The 21,493-nt window shown below is 43.3% G+C and overlaps 1 protein-coding gene across 1 annotated transcript in view; it reads left to right on the forward strand.

Annotated features, from left to right (window-relative positions):
* LOC127411422 (MAM domain-containing glycosylphosphatidylinositol anchor protein 2-like) overlaps nucleotides 1-21,493 on the forward strand; it is a 231,381-nt gene that overhangs the window by 126,763 nt on the left and 83,125 nt on the right. Inside the window, exons 7-8 of the mRNA XM_051646973.1 lie at nucleotides 9,386-9,715; nucleotides 14,434-14,727. Of these exons, the coding sequence (XP_051502933.1) occupies nucleotides 9,386-9,715; nucleotides 14,434-14,727 (624 nt within the window). The remainder of the gene's footprint in view (nucleotides 1-9,385; nucleotides 9,716-14,433; nucleotides 14,728-21,493) is intronic.

Consider the following 21,493-nt stretch of genomic DNA (forward strand, 5'->3'; position numbering starts at 1 on the left):
CACCTCCAGACGCATGTCATTTGACGGGAGTAGCCCCGTTCAATCGCAGGATGGGTTCGCCCACACGAGCGGCAGCCCAGCCCATCCTGCGATCGAACAGGGGCCCTCACTGCATTTGAACGGGGGAGTCCTCATAGCAGTACAAATGGAAGAGTCCACGATATAAATAAACATGAGTTAGCACACACAGCATTCACACGGGAGAACCCTCACTGCGATATGAACGGGAGAGCCCTTTAAGTGGGAGGGCCTTCACAGCGGTATGAACGAAAGGGCTTCCGGGCCTCACAGCATCCAAACTGGAGGGCCCTCCATGTGTACAGACGTGGCTGTTTTATTTTTATTTATTTTTTGTCATTTGCGAAGAGCAGGTTGTGTGGGGATTTAACTTGGGAGAGCTGAATGGAATTCAGCAGGTTGAAAATGTAAATTGAATGTCCTCTTCTCATTCTGATTCGCGTTAAAAATGTACTCCGCTTCATATCCTGCATCCTACTGATGCAAGGTTCGCATGGTGATTTGATGGGTAAGCCCAGCCTGCATTCGAATGGGGATCCTCCTGCGTTTGAACGGAAGAAACCTCACTGCAATTCGAATGGGAGAGACCACGGCCTTGACGTGGTGACGCACACTGCATTCTAACGGGAAAGCCCTTACTGCAATTTGAATGGCAGATCCCGTGCTGCATTCGAACGGGAGAGCCCTTACTGCTATTCGAACGGGAGAGCCGTACTGCATTTGAACGGGAGAGCCGTACTGCGTTTGAACAGGAGCCGTACTGCGATTCGATCGGGGAGACCCCACAGCCTCAACGTGGTGACTCTCGCTGCATTCAAATGGGAGAGCCCATGCTGCATTCAAATGAAGGGATTAAAGTTGCTTTAAAATGAGAGCCCTACCCCTCTTTGCAATATGAACGGGCTGAATCCTTGAACACGGGACTGGCGCGTTTGCGCTGCTTTGGAGATGTATTGAGCCAATAGTGAGTAAGCGCCGTGGTTGAAGTGTTGCCAAGCTTGAGTGCACTGCCCGAGGAGAGCATTTGCGGTGAGGTACAAGGGTGGTACATATGAGTTAGAGGAGAAAGGGACTTGCAGTTGCAAAGTTGGGGCCTGTTACGGCTGCAGTGAGGCATAGACAAAAGGGGGAAGCATTGTAAAATGCTGAGGCTGCAGTGGGTTGGTATTAGTGCCATTAGTGAATGTGGCTGAAGGAACATGAAGCGGTCGGACATAGATCGCATTGGTCCGCAGCTAACGTTGCGGCTAGCCTGGGCTCAGGGTTGGGCTGGCATCTGCTATCTGCTGAGATAACGGCCTAGCCCAGCACTCTGATAGTGGGTGTACATTATTGGAAACATTGGAAGCAGGGCTACCACTACTTCTTAAGGGGATGGGTTTATGGATAATATAACATTTACGGATAATGTATACAGTAATATGTAAAACATGCATTTGCAGAAATGCCTAAAATTAAATGGCGCTGGTGATTGGGGTAACAGATGAATAGTTGAGCCACCTTGTATGTGCATACGTACTATGTCAGTTGAAGTTGTGATTTGTCATTAAATTAGAAGGCACCTGAAAATACCAAGATTAAAACCGTAGTCTGATATTTATTTAACACAAGCGCATGGTTTGGAGCTTTGTAGACTGTTCTCCAACATAATGCGAATAATTCAGTTAACTCTGTATTATTGGCACAGGGTGACTCATCTCGTTTTGACGAGGACATACAAAATCATTTGGAGTTTGTGCCTGAGAATTGGATTTAATAGATACTATATGGGCGCCGTTTGCAGTAGTGTGGTGAATAAATACGACTTATTTATTTTGATAACCTGTAATAAATTCTACAGAAAAACTGACATATTGTGAGGATGTGACGCGGAGTACAACCCCTCGCTTACGGAGCCAAATTCAGCTTGTGTCTGATCAGACAGAAGCAGTATATAGCCGTAGTGAGCTGTAGCATGGTCAGAGCGGATGCTGCTGCGGCAGCGAGCTCATGCTAAAATGTCTGCACTGGTTTGGAAAGATGTTTGTAATTAGAGTTGTGGTCATTTGAAAGGAGATTCGCTTGTTTCATGATTGCCCCTGTGTTCCAAAAGGAATAAATCACACTCCAAAGGGCACTTTGAAGGGAGAAAAATCATGATAGTCATGTTGCAAGATAACTTCAAACGGAATTTCTGATAATAAAGGCTTTAAAGTGAGTTCCGAATTTTTTGAGCCCCCCCTACCCCCTACCACTTATTAGCCCTCCAGATATCCCATGGTTGATGGTAAAGACTTCGAAGGGAATAGGGCATGGGAACGATCAATGAATGGATCACACCCTAAACGAGCTGCACGGTGAGGTAATCAGGCTGACAGGAATCACTTGTGTGGGAGAACCGGGTTGAAACGCTGGAGTGCGTTGGAATAATGTTTGAATTAAAGCTGTAACAGAGCTCAAGTGGCATGAAGCCGGAGCAGTGCACTTTCGTGGAGGCAACCTCACGCTATAGGGACCACTCTGGGTGGAAAAATAGGATGAAAGGACCTGTGTACAGCGGCTATAGTGGGCTGTATGACTGGTTTACAGCAAAGCAGTGGCCTGTGTGGAGGCAGCCTGGATGCCAGGTCTGCTTCGTTGAGGAAAGATGAGAATTAAAGAAAGACAGTGCCATTGAAACGTGAGCAAGATCTGCAGAAATCAAAGTCTTCATACAAATTAAATAGTATGTAAATGTTTGATCTGACTTTATGCTTTGTACTCTACAGAACTCTAATTACATTCTGACAACTTTAAGGAAGGCATAATGCATCTGAATCCAGCATATTCACTGAGATATTCAAGCTGCTACTGGTCGTAGACTATACCGGTAATAAATAACTATAATAATAATCTAAATAAAAAAATTAATTCTCATCATTATTCTACGAGTCTGTTTGGGTCGGCTCTGCATTACTGCAAGTAAAACAGCACATGTGCTGAGAAAATCATCGGCAGCCAGCTCCGCTCTCTCACACACTTGTGCAGCTCCAGAATGAGAAGAAGGGCATGGAAAATCACGTTTGATCGCTTGCACCATGGACACTTTTATAAACAGAGACACTTCTGTCATCTCTCTATCTGATATTTCATCTCATTATATGCTCCTGACATCATCATAAAACTGGGTGTGGTCGTTAATGTTTGACTTTCGGTATAATGTTCGTTAAACTCTGTGTATTTTACACAATGAAGCTAAACCAACTCAGATATACATCTGTGTAACAGGGTTTAAAATGGGCAAGGAGAAGGCGGGAACCGGATGAACCATCAAAATAATGTTTAATGAAAACTTAAAAAGACACAAACATAAACACACATGGCAGCTGCGTGTGGCTCTCTCTCTCTCTCTCTCTCTCTCTCTTGAACTGCCGTATCTGGCTCGGCCTTATCCCTCTCCTCGGCTGATTAGCCTGATTAGGGGCCGGCCGTGCAGTCTCACGGCCCGCCCTCCTCCTCCTCACACTCGTCCCTCCTTTGCCTCAGGCTGGGGAACCTCCGGCATGACGCACATCCCCCCTCCTTTCCGAGGGGGGGCGTTGCCCTTCTGGCTGCGCCTGCTGGCAGGCTTTTCCCACCTTTCAAGACCTGGGAGAGAGACAAGGGGAGGGAAAAGAGGAGAGGGAAAGGGCAAGGCAGAGCGACAGTGAGAGAGAGAGGAGAGAGAGAAAAAAATTGCTCACCGGTTCCCCGACATGACGTCGCCTGGTCCTCGACCACTCCTCCACCCTCTGGCAAACGACAGCCGCTCCTCCCTGGGCAGAGCGGAGCGAGTCCTCCGACCCCTGGCAGAGGCTCCAACGTTCCAGGCAGCCGGCAGCGAGCCCCTCCTCCCCCCGGCAGATGGCCGCGGCTGCTCCTTTGGGTGGACGGCAGTGGCGAGGACTCCACAACAGCACATCCCTCCTCCTTCCTGGGTTTCGGCACCAATGTAACAGGGTTTAAAATGGGCGAGGAGGAGGCAGGAAACCGGACAAACCATCAAAATAATGTTTAATGAAAACTTAAAAAGACACAAACATAAACACACACGGCAGCTGTTTGTGGCTTTCTCTCTCGAACTGCTGCATCTGGCTCAGACTTATCCCTCTCCTCGGCTGATTAGCCTGATTGCAGACTCACAGTCCGGCCCCGTCCTTCTCCTCATCACAATCTGTTTTTTACTAGCACATGGTTCAAATTTTAAAATAAGATATATATTTTTTTCATAGTAATATTATTATCCCTATAAATAAAAGATTGGAACCATGGCTGTGAAATGTTCAGAAAAATATCCCTTTCATCCATTTTTTTTGTGAGACTGTTTTTAATAATTTTTGAGAAATGTATGTAGCTAATGTTCTTACTATGTAAATCCACACTGTAAAATCTGATGTAGTGCTTACTCCACTTTGCACACATTAACATTGTTATAATCAATATAAAATGCATTGTTTATTGCACAGTTCCTTATTGCTCTCTGATGCTCTGTTACTGGGATATTGGGGTTAATGTACATTGTATATATAATATATAAAATTTATGGTAGGTTAACAAATTTGACAGGATGACATGGTTTCATTGTTTATACATTTATACTGCATTTAACATTTTTGGGAGTTTAATAAGAGGTTCAGTGAGATATAGTTGATTTTATTTGTATTTTTGCATTGTGCTGGGAGTATATAAAGCTTTTTAAAATTAATTTCTTGTGATACGGTGACACGAGGATTCTCATTTATGCTAATGAGATGGTAGCTGGTGAAGAAACCACACCAGCGCTGCATTTGAGCATATAAACTCAAAAGAGACTGCAGCCTGAGTAGCCGAATCAGTTGTTAAAAGATGATTGTGACTTGTTGGAAAATAGACCATACAGAAGAGGTAAGAAGTGTTATTTGAGCCAAAGGTATACTAAAATAATAGCCGCAAAACCGTAGTGGAAGTAGCTATACCCTGCGGTGACATCGTTTTTGATTCATGTGAAAAAGGCTAATTGCGATGGAAGTGTGTCATGCAAAACTGTCGCATGGATCTGTCGTGGGTTAGTGGGCAAAGCCAAACGCTGGAAGAATCATCACAGCATGGATGTAAGCAGCTGTTTATATACTTTATATATATAGTCTCAGGATCACGTGAGAGTAGCCTGGACTGAACTCCAGGCACGTTTCACTGACAGAGAACGCCTGCAAGTCCCCTACCCTCTTGATGGAAGTGAGCGCAGTCAGGAGGGCAGTCTTCAAAGAGAGTGCCTTAAGCTCAACTGACTCTAGGGGTTCGAAGGGAGCTCCCTGTAGACCCCGAAGGACTACAGAGATGTCCCACGAGGGGATGAGGCACGGTCTGGAGGGATTCAACCTCCTAGCGCCTCTCAGGAACCTGATAATCAAGTTGTGCTTCCCCAAATACTTACCATCTACTGCATCATGATGTGCCGAAATGGTGGCTACATACACCTTCAAGGTGGAGGGGGACAACTGCCCCTCCAGCCTCTCCTGCAGGAAGGAAAGCACCGATCCGACTGCGCATCTCTGGGGGTCTTTGCGTCGGGAAGAACACCACTTAGTGAACAGACGCCACTTCAAGGCATACAAGCGCCTCATAGAGGGAGCCCTAGCCTGAGTGATCGTGTCTACCACCGCAGCCACTTAGGTCTTCTGCGTCCCATCCAAGGGCCAGATGTGGAGATTCCAGAGGTCTGGTCGCAGGTGCCAGATGGTGCCCCGTCCCTGAGAAAGAAGGTCCTTCCTCAGGGGAATTCGCTGGGGGGGCTGTTGCGAGGAGCGTGAGGTCCAAGAACCACGTCTGGGTGGTCCAGTAGGGTGCTACTAGGATGACCTGCTCCTCGTCCTCCCTGACCTTGCACAGGGTCTGTGCAAGTAGGCTCACTGGGGGAAACGCGTATTTGCATAGTCCCGGGGGCCAGCTGTGTGCAAGCACGTCTATACCGAGGGGTGCCTCGGTCAGGGCGTACCAAAGCGGGCAGTGGGAGGATTCCCGGGAAGCAAACAGGTCTACCTGTGCTCGACCGAATCGACTCCAAATCAGCTGGACCACCTGGGGGTGGAGTCTCCAGTCTCCCTTGAGTGTAACCTGCCGTGACAGCGCGTCCACTGCGGTGTTGAGGTCACCCGGGATGTGAGTGGCTCGCAGTGACTTGAGGCACTACTGACTCCAGAGGAGGAGATGGCGGGCGAGTTGTGACATGCAATGGAACTCCAAACCGAGAAAAGAGATGCTCTGAACCGGGGAGAGCTTGCTCTTTTCCCAGTTGACCCGAAGCCCCAGCCGGCTGAGGTGCTTGAGCACCAGGTCCCTGTGCGCACACAACACATCCCAAGAGTGAGCTAGGATTAGCCAGTCATCGAGATAGTTGAGGATGCGGATGCCCACTTCCCTTAGCAGGGCAAGGGCTGCCTCTGCGACCTTCGTGAAGACGTGAGGGGACAAGGACAGGCTGAAGGGGAGGACCTTGTACTGGTACGCCCGGCCCTCGAAAGCAAACCGCAGGAAGGGTCTGTGTCGAGGTAAAACCGAGATGTGGAAGTACGTGTCCTTCAGGTCTACCGCCGCGAACCAATCTTGATGCCGGACGCTCTCTAGAATGCGTTTTTGCTTCAGCATCTTGAACGGGAGTCTGTGCAAAGCCCGGTTCAGTCCAAGATTGGCCGCAACCCACCGCCTTTCTTCGGTACGATGAAGTAGGGGCTGTAAAACCCCTTCTTTATCTCGGCCGGAGGGACAGGCTCTATCACACCCTTCCGTAGAGGGGTAGCGATCTCCGAACGCAAGGTAGCGGCATTCTCGCCCTTCACCAAAGTAAAGCGGACGCCGCTGAACCTGGGCGGGCACCTGGCGAACTGAATCATGTAGCTGAGTCGGACAGTCCAGGTCACCATCGCGACAAGTTGGAGAATGCAAGCCACGCGTCCAAACTCCGAGCGAGGGGGACCAAGGGGACAATCACATCGGATGTATCGGCAGATGGGGCAGAGCCTGAGGCGCCACGTTGAAGGGGCTTGAGCCCCGTGGCCGTGTTGAGTCCAGGGACATCGAAGCACTTACCTGGCTCCTGATACCCACCATAAAATGTTGGGTACCGCAGCCTCTTGGGCATGCGGTGAAATAAAATGAAACAAAAGATTCTCCTCCCAGCCCTCCACTGGGGGATGGAGTTGTCTTTCCACCAGCTCCAGAGTAGCGGGTCTCCTCATCCCTGGGTCGCCCATCTCAGGGGCACTTCGAAGCCTTCCTCGGGTTCTTGGCGGCCAGCCGTGTGACGGGTGGTGTCTGCTTCCTGCGGTGGGCTCCACGCCTGGGCCGTGCTGTGGGGGTGGGCTGCGGCGGAGCCGGTGTTGTTGCTGCAGGAGGACGCCCTTGGAGACAATCAGATGGGGTGCGGGGTCTTGAGCCGTGCCAGGGCAGGATGTGTTGAATATCCTCTGTCTGCAGCTTCACTGCCGAGAACTGCTGGGCAAAGTCCTTGACGGTGTCGCCGAACAGGCCAACCTGGGAGGTGGGGGAGTCAAGGAACCGCGCCTTGTCAGCCTCTCTCATCTTGACCAGGTTGAGCCAAAGGTGGCGCTCCTGGACCACCAGGGTGGACATCGCCTGCCCGAGAGACCGCGGTGTGACCTTCATTGCCCAGAGAGCGAGGTCGGTCGCCGAGCGCAGTTCCTGCATCAATCCCAGGTCAGAACTACCCTCGTGCAGCTTTTTTAGCAGCTTGGCTTGGTGTACCTGCAGGAGAGCCATGGCATGCAGGGCGGAGGCGGCTTGTCCAGCGGCACCGTAGGCTTTAGTTTTCAGAGATGCCGTAAACCTACAGGCCCTGGACGGGAGCTTATCCACCTGAGGGATCACCGAATACCCCCTGGCCGACCCACCATCGAGGGTAGTGAGAGCGGGGGAGCTTAAAGACCGGGATCGGGTAGTAAATGGTGCCCCCCACAATCTCGTCAGCTCCTCATGTACCTCCTGGAAGAAAGGGACCGGGACGGGGCACGGCCGTGAGCGGTGCTCTGGGCCCAGGAACCAGTCATCAAGCCGCGAGGGTTCAGGGAGAGTGGAGGGTTCCATTCTAGCCAGACGCTCACGGCCGAGACTGGGCGACCATACCAGAAGGAGGAAGCCCAGCCGAAGCCTCTGTGTCAGACTGGACAAACCCGCTCTCCGATGCTGCGATCGAGAGCTCATCATCTTCCCAGGCTCCGAATAAGAGGTCGAACTCTCCCTGAGACGAGCCAGCGATCTCATCCGAGAGCACGATCGGGGCAATGGGATGACCGTGGGGCGTTACCCAGCGGCGGTGCTCCCATTGAAGTCCCCAAATCGCCCCCAGTGCTAACCGACGCAGCCTCATACCTGTAGGTAGAAGGACCAAGGCGGGGAGCCGCTGGGGTTGCTTGCCCTCTTACGAAGGAAAGCCACGACTGCAACATTGCCATAGTCATGCTATCGCAATGAAGACATGACCCATCCACAAACAATGTCTCCGCGTGGGCAGCGCCCAGACACGTAAGACAGCGACCGTGGCCGTCAGAAGCGGAGAGATAACGACCGCAACCAGGAATAATACACAAACAGAAAGGCATCTTTAAAAAGATGTTCTGTGAGTGCCACTCTTTTAGATAGAAAATATACACTTTTAGAATATATTCTTTTTGTTCTGCCGAAGTGCCCAGGGGCATTCTCTGCACTCCACGGGTGCAGAGGGGGAGAAGTCGCTGAAATGCGGCGTAGATCCAGCAGTTTGAGGTGAATAGTAGTGAGATTGAATTCAGCGCACTGAACGCAACTGCTCGGCTCTGAAGAGAGTGGTTGTGAGCCAGCTCCTTTTATACCCGTATGTCCGGGGGAGTGGCATGCAAATTCCACTCGCCAATTCGCATTGGCCTTTTTTGGGGCTCCCAAGAGTGCCCCTAGTGTCACTACATCGACACAACGTCGAGTGAGTGACAGATAGGGAAACATAGTTTGTGCTTTTCACAATTTGTTTTGTACAGTAAATTATTGGCTTCTGAGAGCATGAAACCATTAAAATTCAAAAGATATTTAGAAAGCAAAATTGTCAGTTTCCTGTTCAGCTAATGTCATGTTAATATTTTTTATTTTATTTTATTTTTTTCATATTTTCGCAGTTCATGATAACCATTTCAATATTTGATTTTAAGGACATTTTTGTGTACTTTTGTATGGTAAATAATTCTGGGTTGGGTCACAAATCTGGATTCTGAAGCAAAAACGTTTGTGAACTGCTGTTTTTTTAGGATAAAAAATAATGTCTTCATAAATAAGTACTCTATAGTATATAGTTGATCTGAATATTTCATTCTTGTTAAATCAGTTGCTTTTCATTCTGTCCACACAGCTCTAAAGAAGGGGCGTTTTTGGATCACACCAGACCCCTATCATAATGACGACAACATCCAGATCGGCAGAGAGGTGAAGATATCCTGCCAGGTGGAGGCCACACCGCCTGAGGAGCTGATGTTCAGCTGGCTGAAAAATGGTCGCCCGCTGCTTAGCTCAGAGCGGATGGTCATTACCCAGACTGACCCAGATATTGCCCCAGGAACCACAAACCTGGACATCATCGACCTCAAGTTTACAGACTTTGGCACTTACACCTGTGTGGCCTCACTAAAAAATGGAGGGATACCGGAGATCAGCATAGACGTCAACATCTCCTCCACCACTGGTGAGTTATTTTTATTCTTTAGAGGTAAGAGAGGGTACTGTTTGTAGTTCTGAGTCTTTGACACATTGCTCACCTTGGCTAACTTAAATGGGCTCTAACCTGAGCTGAATTTTTCCATGTGAAGTCAGCCTTATACAGTAATTTTAAATTAATCAGCTGGTTTTCCTCTTTTCAATATTAACGGACACTGAATTAGGTATCAGTGAGATGAAATACAAGCAAGCCACATATAATAAAATGCTTATGCTTTTATACAGTATGGCCCTGATTTACTAAGATCACAAATAATGGGTACTAATTTGCTTGTGCAATCTATGAAATTGTATGTGTGCATCGCATAGGTTTACAGGTGATTTACTTAAAAAAACTGTGCAACTAGCTACACATGTAAATATGTTGGACACACACTCATGCCTGTGACACTCTTCTACTGAAATATTTCAGAACGAAGTGGAGCATAAGTCACAAAGAAGAAAATTATGTAAAAATACACATTCAGCCATCACACCACTGATGTATACTACAACAAATCTGAATTTCAACCGCAATTATCTTTACCATGGCAAAGTTACGGTAGCTGGTCATGAGAGAGACACAGAAAGCTGCACGGGAGAGTACCAGTGCTCACTGCTCGTTTCACAGGATCAAGACAACACCTGTTTGATGTACCCGTGCGTATCGGGCCGCTTCGAGTGCTGGAAAGAACTGCCACATAAAATATTTCACAATATTTCGCCAGTTTAAAACAGTCTTTAATACGTTAAATTACGACATAATTTGGGCACAAATTGTTAGAAATGCCTATGATCATTAGTATGTTATTAGTTTGGATATCGAGTTCTAAAATAACAGAATAAAACAGTTTTGACATGAGAAATAATTTTATTTCACATGAATATGTGTCATCAATGGGTTTTCTATGTATTCTTTGTTCTCAAAGTCTCTTTTTTGCCACAATGACAGCCTGATGCACAGCGTAAATTAAATGAATACCTGCCTTTCATTCGTATTTATTTGCTCTCGCAGTTTCCTTTTCTGAAATGACTTTCAGGCTGGATAAATCATTTTGTGGGTGCAATTTTATGAATTTGCATCGACCGTGCCCTTTACTGTGCGCATTTGGAGGGACGCCTCTAAATTGCATATTTATTTTGGGGAAACACACAAAAATTGCCAAGACTTGCTATTTTGCGCATCTAAAAAACATAATCCATAGAAGACTAAGTTAGTAAGTATATCAACTCAAACCTTTTTTTGCACATGCTATAAAGTTTGCCTATGTTTTTACAGTATACATGACGCAAACCTCTATTAAATGAAGTAAAAGTCATTTTTTAATCTATTTTTATATTTAAATCATCAAATTAATATTTTCAATAGCGCTGTGCTATCATAATATCATTGAGGATGATGGTGAAAATACTTACAAGGGCATACACAAAGTCATAAAGGCCTACATGTTTTCTGCAAAAAAAAAAAAAAAATCATTACATGACATGAACATGAGAAGAATAAGAATGATCCATAATTTTACTGAGAACATCAGTCCAATGACTTGAGTTTCTAAACCAACACAATTTTTTTTTTTTTTTTTTTTTTTTCTCCCAGTTTGGAATGCCCAATTCCCAATGCGCTCTAAGTCCTCATGGTCGCATAGTGATTCGCCTCAGTCTGGGTGGCGGAGGACGAATCCCAGTTGCCTCCGCGTCTGAGACAGTCAACCCGCACATATTATCACGTGGCTTGTTGAGCGCGTTGCCACGGAGACATAGCGCGTGTGGAGGCTTCACGCCATCCACCGCAGCAACCACACTCAATTCACCATGCACCCCACCGAGAACAAATCACATTATAGTGACCACGAGGAGATTACCCCATGTGACTCTAACCTCCCTAGCAACCGGGCCAATTTGGTTGCTTAGGAGACCTGGCTGGAGTCACTCAGCACGCCCTGGGATTCAAACTAGCAAACTAGCGAACTCCAGGGGTGGTAGCCAGCATATTTTACCACTGAGCTACCCAGGCCCAAACCAACACAATTTTTAACCAGCTTGGCACTAAGTGTTATGTGAATTTATTAATTCTAAATTTTAATTAATTAAAAATCATGCATGCATTACTGAGTAAACGAGAAAAAATTGCACTAGTAATGGGTTAATGGTAGGATGTCACAGCTCTAAACTAAACCTTAACATTATTTATTATTAAAAGTGTTTTGCAGTGATTACATTTATTATTGTTTTCCCAACCATTCTCTTACCAACTGTTTTTGTTTTTCGGCACATTAAAGCTTTATAGCTTCAAACAAAACAACATAATCTCAGACTCCCCCACTGATGGCATTTTAATGAAGTGAAAGAAAATGGCATGAAATATGTAGATCTAAAAGGTTTTTATTTTTATTTTATTTTATTATTTTTTTATTGCAAAATACAGGTAATGCTCTTTTAGGCTTTTTTATCTGTGATTTACTCCCTGAATAATTTCTTTATGCAAAATATACTCTTTTGTTTGTTTGTTTGTTTTTGTTTTTTATTTGTCCTGGGTTTGCTAAAGAAGTCATGCTTAATCAACCTGCAGACTCCAAGATATCTCTTTCACCAGACCCCCTGCAGCTGCAATCGGAAATACATTCTGGCATTGTTCTTTCTAATTTTTTTGGTGTCATACTCATTACCTTTCCTCTATATACATCTGTCTTTCCCCCTTAACTTCTGTAGGAGAAAAAATCGATTTCTTCTTTTCTCGAAATGAGAAAAAGTTTCTCTGTACTGTATTTATGCTTCTTTATCATCTCTTCATTTGTACCCCACATCTCATATGTGCATAAGCTTTTATTATGAAACTACATTGCTTCAACAGTAGTAAGTCAGGAATTGTTTGGCTTTTTACCCAGCTAAAAAAAAAAAGACTGGTTTGCTGGTCCTAGCTGTTTTTTTTCTGGTCTCATAGCCTGGCCAAGCTATTCTCCCAGCATGGCCTACTAACAAGTGTTCTAAATCCATCTAAAACTAGCAAACAGCCTAAGCTGGTTTGCTGGTCTTAGCTGGTTTAGGCTGGTCTAGCTGGTCTCATAGCCATGCCAAGCTGGTCCTAGATGGTATTCCAGCCTACCCGCTGAAAAAATGTCCAAAACCCCTCTTAAAACAGCAAACAGCCTAAATTGGTTCACTGGTCTATGCTGGTTTAGGCTAGTATAGCTGATCTCCCTGCCTAGCCAAGCTGGTCTTAGCTGGTTTAAGTTGGTCTCCCTGCCTGGCCAAGCTAGTCTTACCTGGCCTCCCAGCCTGACCAGCTGACAAATGTCCAAAACCCCTCAATAGCCAGCAAACAGCCAAAGCTGGTTTGCTGGTTTAAGCTGGTGTTGCTGGTCTCATGGATTTGCCAAGCTGGTCCTAGATTGTCTCTCAGCCTGACCAGCTGACAAATGTCCAGAACTCCTCTCAAAACGGCAAGCAACCTAAGCTGATTTGCAGGTTTTAGCTGGTCTCCCAGTCAGACTAGCTGACAATGAGCCCAAAATGCATCTAAAACCAGCAAACAGACCAGCCTGGGAGATAAGCTAAAACCAGCAAACCAGTTTAGGTTGATTTAAGCTTTTTTTTTTTTTTTTTTTTTCTTTCAGCAGGGAGGAAAGAGAGGTGAACAATGATGACCTCACTACTTTGTTTTCCAGTGGATCTTTTATTGATGATGTTGAGCTTGTGAAACGGGCCATGGAGATTTACGCATCTTATGTCCAGATGCTTTGTGTACAGTGAAGGACAGATTCATGTTTAATGGAAGGGGCCTGTGTGGCACTCCAGTGGCTATTTTTAGAGGAACAGGTGTTTTTCTGGCATTGTTGAAGATGTAGAGGAGACATCTTCAGTTGTCCTGTTTCACAGAGCATGTCATCACATCAACCTGATCCTGCTGTTTCCAAGGTCTGGACACAATCAAAATAGTTGGCGGAAAGTGTTCTGGTCAAATTGCTCAGTCATTTGGGGATTTGATATGGAAAACTTTCCCTTGCACCTAGATGTCATGAAAACCAGCAAACATTTCTAATTTAAGACCTTGAAGCATGGTTCATATCTGCTGATATTGCGCAGAAATGTTACTTCCAGTTTAAGGTGCTGTAAATTATTTTGAAAACCTAAAGATAAATTGTGTAATTTCTGTGCCACTAATGTCACCAAAAGTAGGCTGATTGCAAAAATAATGACTGTTTTCAAGGCTGGTCAAAATGCTTAAATGAAGAGAACAATTTGAAACATAAAAGCAACAGACAGCCACAATTTTTACACTTTTCAGTGGAATCAACATACGAATGGCTTACTTATAGTCGTCTCTGCACATTAATAAGGGAAATCATAGTAGAAAGTATTTTAACATTGAAAAAAATTACACTCTTCAACTTTAAACCAATGCCATCTCTCTAAAACCCTGCACTACAGCAACCCCAATGTCAACAAACCTGAATGCACAAAATGATTCACAGGCAGAGAGCATTTCTAATTGGTTATTTTTATGATAATTCAAAAAAGTGCAGGCCGCTCCCCTGACTCTATTTTGTTGTTTACAGTGCCTAGGACTGTCAAAGAGATAGTTGTGACTTCTTTGTACACAGTGATATTTGTCAGGTAGAAGGGATATTTTAAGGGACATTTAGGCTATTTTAAATGAGTGATGCATCAATACAACATGTTCATTGAGACATTTTCACTCTCTTCTAGTTCCACCCAACCTGACTGTCCCACGAGGGAAGTCCCCCTTGGTTACTCAGGAAGGAGACACAGTAGAGCTGCAGTGCCTGGTGTCCGGCAAACCCAAACCCATCATCCTTTGGTCCCGTGCTGATAAAGAAGCACCCATGCCAGATGGCAACATGCAGACTGAAAGCTACGATGGAGTGCTGCGTATCGTCAATGTCTCCCGTGAGATGACTGGCACTTACCGCTGCCAAACCAGTCAGTACAACGGCTTCAACGTCAAACCTCGAGAGGCCATCGTAGAGCTCATAGTGCAGTGTAAGTAATTTTTTTTAAATTATATTTATTTTTCACACAATACAGTGAAATTCTTTTTTTTCACATATCCCAGCCAAGCTGGTGGTCAGAATGCAGCATCAGCCATGATACAGCACCCCTGGAGCAGATAGGGTCAAGGGCCTTGCTCAAGGGCCCAACAGTGGCATCTTGGCAGTGCTGGGGCTTGAACCCCTGATCTTCTGATTAATAACCCAGAGCCTTAACCGCTGAGCCACCACTGCCCCAACCAGAGTCATGCCAATTCAAACAAAGCAAAGTGGGTTTTGGAACTTCTATTATACGTGGTGATCACTGACTGTCAAGTTCAGTTTTGTCAGTTTTGCTTGGTTTAGTAAAAAATATACAAATATACAGTAGGGTCCAAAAGTCTGAGTATTCACTGAAAATCTGGGATTTAAATTCTAACGGACCCTTTTCATATAACAGGGTTTGGAATGCCGAAGTAAACGATAGCGTGGTAAATGTGAGGAATGGTGAATGGGAGAGCGCAGCAAATATAATTTTTGCTTACCTGTTTTCTCCAACAGCAAACGGAAATAAGAACACTATTATGCTTTTTACAGCTTTCCAAAAGAAGAAAAAAAATAGAGAGCGATGGATTACAGCAGTCAGAAGAGAGAAAGAGGCCAAATTTTCTGTCACTCCCTCACAAGCTGTATTAGAAAACTCATCGCAGCCGTGGTAACTCATTTTTTTAAAACTAATTCCAGGGTAATGTAACATAAATTTACACTAAATAATTTAAGAATTGCTAAGATGAAAAAGTTTGCTAGATTTACACTGCTCAATAAGGCGGAAACGTGTCATCACAGTCTGTGAAAGGGTCCATTTTACGCTGGAAAGAAACAGAAAGTTTTAGTATTTTGAAAATTAAAAAAAAGAAAAAAAATCATGACGTCAAATAAAGAAGGAAGATTCTGCACTATTTCTATGTCACTAATCAGATAAACAAATTTATGGCATTGACAACTGCTTTGTACAAAGTCAGATTTCCTTTCTTCCATGCTATTTTGAATAACATGGATCATCAGCTTTTGCACAAACTTATGAAATCAGTGCAAGCTCAAGTGTGGCAGTTGTGTCTCAGCTGTTAAGGCTCTGGGTTGTTGACCAGCAAGTCAGGGGTTCAAGCCCCAGCACTGCCAAGATGCCACTGTTGGGCCCTTGATATCATGGAATGTGTATCCCAGCTTAGCTGGGATATGCAAAAAAAAAAAAAAAAAAAAGAATTTCACTGTATATGTACAAATGTATAATGTGTGACAAAATAAAGGCTTCTTCTCTAGAAATACATTTGTGAAAATTCTATGATTCAGGGCACCAAGTGAGCCAGAACTACCTCTGTTGCCCCCTCAAAACAAATTGGTGCATGACACTCCTTTAAGTAATGGGCATGTTTGTTGCTTTAGTAGGACTGCACTTTAGTTGGACCTCATTAACTTATGTTCTGGCTAGAACATCCTGTGCTTAAGCTTTCTGTTGTGGTTGATTGGCAAACAGAATATCATTCATTTTCTTGGGAAATAAATGGAAAAAGTATGAGGATATCATTAATTGTAATTACAGACAACCTTGGTTGGTTCAAGCACATTGCTGATCTTTTCACTGTGTCTCATTAAGACTCACAGATTCAATTAGCACAGGTGCCAAGGTTAATGCAATGTAATGAATTCCATGTTATCATTGCATAGAATGAATGAATTGCTTGAGAGAACTTTGTCTCAGTTTAACTCAGAGACAGGTGTATTAGAGGGTCAGATGTTTATGTTAACGATCATTTCATCTTTGAGGAAGGTGAAAAGAATGTTCTGGCCAAGGACATATTACCCTATTCTCTAAAGCCCTGGTTCATGATTTGAGGGAATATCTAATTACAGTTTCACTGTAAGTAAGATCTATAGTGGATTGCAGATGTACAGTTCACTTAAAATGTCTAAAGAGATTTTAATTAAGTATCTGGCATTTTAGATATGTCAAATGTCACTAAGATCGGTTCTTCCCTACAATGCACCTGCCTTCTCATTAATAACTTTCACCCTAATGGACATGTGTTAGTGCTAACGATCTCATACAAAGTGCTTGCAGAAGCAGATCTTTACAGTATATGCAGTCTGTTGTCCTTTCGGCCTTGTTGAGTGTATTGTTCTGTACATTTGAGTGTAAGGCATTCAGTTGATTCATCTCTTAACTACTCCACCCCACCTCAGCCTGACTGTGAATGAAATGACTGTTATCTTTTCTGTGCATTCAAAGAAATCCATTTCAAATCCACTGGCAAGCCAGAGACCACACATATTCTCACACACACTAGGGCTGGACGGTATGACGGTATATATCATGTAATGGTAGAAATGTGTCAACTGATAGACATTCTGTAGTGTTTATACCACGGTATATCTGTGACTCGATTTAAAAAATCTGACTCCTAGCAGAAAATAATAGCCTAGTCTCCAAACTGTGTTGCAGACAGGCACTTCCACTACAGACAGCTCCATTGATTATAAAGGAAGTCATATTGAATTAAACTAATGTGCAGTCACACTAGGGCTGTGCAGATACAATCATATATTAATATCAATATTTTCATGGAGGGGTTGGCCATGAAACTGTATTTTGCATTATTTTTATTAGAAAAAAAAGTTCATTTTTCAAAGCTCATTCATATTTATAATGTTTTACTGTTTTTGATATGTACTGTTCTATGATGTAAAAATACTCACACCATAATGATTTTGGTCTCACATGCATTAAATTGTGTTTACAGTATATTGAACAGAAATTTAAATGCTACTAGGTACCTAGGTATGCCTTAATTAAAAATGCATTGTATTTGCAGAAAGTGCATGAGATTTAATTAAAAAAGTGCACATGAAGAAACATAGCCTGAAAAAAATACTCAGCACTTTAATATATATAATTGCTAAAACTGTATAGATCCACAAAAAAATCACAATGCCATGATTTGTAAACACTTTACTATTTTAACTTGTTTCAGCATTTTACTTTTTTCATTTCTCTGGTTTTGTCTAGAGGGCCTGATTGGTCTGCAATAGCCTTTGTGTGTTTCCTTTTGTGCTCTGAGTCAGTGATTTTGTTTGTTAGTCACGATTCGCTGCTTTTATTTTGTTCCTCTGTAATTGGCCACTCTCCCTGAGCTTTATCTTGTGTTACACCCTACTATGAATTCAGCATGTGGGATCATTATTTCCTATTTAGGTGAATTGAATAATCCTGACCTCTGATCTTAGAGAAAACTAATGAACATGTGATCCGGTTAGAGCAATGAAGTTTGCTCAAGCTCATCGTACTTTGCTCTAGGATTATTTTTTAAACATAAAAGAAGAGTCTCTTGAAATCAAATCATATTTTCACGATGAGGGAAATTCTTGTCACTTTTCCTCAGCTTTATGGGTTATGATATTATAATTCAGAGCTCAGGTTTAACACTCTGCACTCTGATTAAGTAACTTGTCAATTTAAGATCACTGATGACTGTTTTAATCTTAGCTATTGCATGGTGGTTTGAATATCCTAGGTTTTAATGCAATTCATCTCCCTTCTTTTAGCATTTTATTCCTTTGGAAATTTGTTTAAAGGACCAAAAAATTAAATTCTGTCATAATTAATTCCCCCTCATGTCATTCCAAAGCTGAATGCTGTTACAGTATTTGTTTGGTGGAACACTAAAGGAGAAATTTTTTTATGCTTCACTTGCTATTCAACAACATTCATTGTGATAACAGTTGTCAAGCTCCAAAATGGACAAATAAACACCACAACAGTTGCCCATACGACTCGTGCACTGTATTCCAAGTCTTCTGAAGCAATACAACAGCTTTGTGTGAGGAACAGATCAAAATGTAAGTTATTATTCACTGATAATGTTGCTCAGAGGCTAGACAGGAGCTTTGGCAGAAGTTAAGATTATCGACAGGAGGGTGAGTAAATAATGACAGAATTTGTATTTTTGAGTGAACTATTCATCTACACATGTTTTAAACAATGTTGGTTTGACATCGCTTCAGATTTCAATGCTCCATCACTTTAAAGCAGCCATACATTTTATATCTCTCCCCCTCAGCTGCACATATTGCCAGAGGAATCTAATGCCAGATACAAGCTCTTTAGTTAAGCCATCATTTCCTGCTAAGCAGAAACCTATCTAGTCTAAGCATGAGCCGCTCAGAACGAGTGACTGTATTTGATGACTCATTCTCTGCCACTCTAACTTATGTCATCTCTCCCCATGTGATGAAAGGCCGTTTTGTCCCCCTCTCCCTTACTGTTACAGACAGAATTATGGGGGGGGGGGGGTTCCAGAGGTAATCCTAATGCTGTAGTCATTGCTTGCAGAAGGCACAAATGTATGCCAGTGGATAATGTCTGCTTATGTCTGTGGGAGCTGAATGGGTCATGCAGCAAGCACTAGAACTGTGGGGGCGGAGATAGATAGCGAGAGAGAGTGAGAGAAAAAAAGGTGGGGTAAGGAAGTAAAATGGTTAGTCTGTGAGATTAGAACACAGAGGAAGGGAAAATGAAAACAGAGACAGAGATGGAATAAGAATTGTGTGCAAAGATACAGAGGTTGTCAAATTTTATTTGTATAGCGCTTTAGTTCAGAGAGAGAGAGAGAGAGAGTGTGTGTGTGTGTGTGAGAGAGAGAGAGAGAGAGAGTTGGTTTTTGTGGTTTACAAGGAACATTTTTAGATTACACACTAGTAATTATGAGGGTATTATGCTATAAATGTGGTTTATGAGGACACCCCTAGTGTCCCTGTAATTCAAACGGCTTTAAAAACATACTAAACAATGTTTTTTTTATTTATTTAAAATGCCAAAAGGTTTCTGTGAGAGTTAGGTTTAGGGGTAGGGGATAGAATATATAGTTTGTACAGTATAAAAATCATTATGTCTGTGGAGAGTCCTCGTAATGATAGGAGTACCAACGTGTGTGTGTGTGTGTGTGTGTGTGTGTGTATGCGCAAGTATGAGAAATACTGTGGGGGGGGGGGGGGTGGATAATCAGGATAATATAATTACTGGAGCTAAACAGTAGAACCTCATTTCTGAACAGTATATGTGTCCATCTGGACTGTTACTTGCTCTGGTTTGACTTCTGACTTCCATAGACCAATTCAGTTCAACATTATAGTGGAGAGGATAAGGCAGTGCTTTATATAACTACAAATTAAATGTGGAATTCAGAATAAATATTGGAAAGGCATTTTTGGCTGGTTCATATGGGGATACATATTGTTTGGTTATCTCAACATTTCTCACCAGCTGAACCATGCAACCCTGTTAGAGCCATCTAAAATTAAAGTCACTTTGTTCCAAAGTGTCACTGAGAGCTTGTTTATGTACCGTCTCTATTATTAATGTGCCTCTTTTAAAGTCAACATGAAACAACAATCACAACCCATTTTATGATGCGTTCACATCATGTCAGAATTACCATGAGTACGAGATTCTGACTTGTAAAAATTTTAATTTCTTTGTAGAACTTGTTGTAAAGTTGTAAAATCTGTGAAAGCTCCGAAAATGTAAAAAGAACCAAATGGCTGCGGCCTCAACATTTAAAGGTAGTTTACATATATTTCTGTTTGAAATTGCATCTTTTATTACAGCCGCTGTTACTAGGAGTGCTTTCTTTGTTCTTAAACATTTTGCAAGAACATATTGAGGTGAATTAATGAATTAATGTGGTGATTAAATATTTAGTTGTAATCTACAACAGTCATACCTATCTATTTTAGCATTATGAGTGTTGCCATAGAAACAAATAATATCCAAGCTCTGAGGACAGCTTTGAGTAAAATCTCTGAGATGCCATCTTGTAATTACAGTAATTCAGACATGACGTGAATGCAGCATTTTTTCCATAATATGATGGAACGTTCCATATTGTGTCAAGTAAAACAGGATATTCCGCCCTTTTAATTTTTTTTTATTTATTGGCAGCCACTCAGCCATATCGTCCTAAAGCTGCAATATAAGTTTGCATTATCTTTCATCAAGAAGCATGAGTATGATCCCAACCGAAATCTCTGCTCCTGACTCTGATGAAAACCATGGCGACCCCAACATCAACCTGTCCACAAACATATGTAGCTCACAGCCTCCTGTTAGCATTCAGTTTAATTGCTCCTCAAAAACCACAGAGCTCGCTCCAGTGCTCAGGCTGACTGCTTCTGACCGTGAACTCCTGCTCTGATGGAACTCTAGGTTGAAAATGAACCACCTGAGGGCACATGAAGACCAACAGACCATACTTGTATCTGTGTCTGGGTTTGTCTGTGTCTTCTCTGCTCATCTGGACTATTGTTGACTTTGGTTTTACTCTCTGCTTACTTATGCCAACATACAGAGTAGATAGAACTCCACAGATGATATTGAAATTGTGCACTGCATTCAGAAGAGTTATTAGCATATATTTGTAATTGGTTCAAAACCGAATGCATTACCAATTTTTGTTTTGAGTTTGGCCTGAAATGTTCCTGGTCCCATTCCCCCTCTCTATCCTCAAAAATTTAGTGTACTCTGTCTCCTGTCCCTATCAATAAAAAGAAATGGCAGAAAATGCCCACTTTCACAGTACCACTGTGGGAACATCCTTTGTCCATTACTATTGTGTCAAGGTATGCTGTAATATGGCTGTCCCTTTGTACCAATTTTGTACCCAGTCGCAAAGTCGATGCCCATTCGCAATTTTTTTTAAAATAAATAATAATAATACAAATAAAAA

The sequence above is a fragment of the Myxocyprinus asiaticus genome, chromosome 20 (assembly GCF_019703515.2).
Source record: "Myxocyprinus asiaticus isolate MX2 ecotype Aquarium Trade chromosome 20, UBuf_Myxa_2, whole genome shotgun sequence".
NCBI lineage: Eukaryota > Metazoa > Chordata > Actinopteri > Cypriniformes > Catostomidae > Myxocyprinus > Myxocyprinus asiaticus.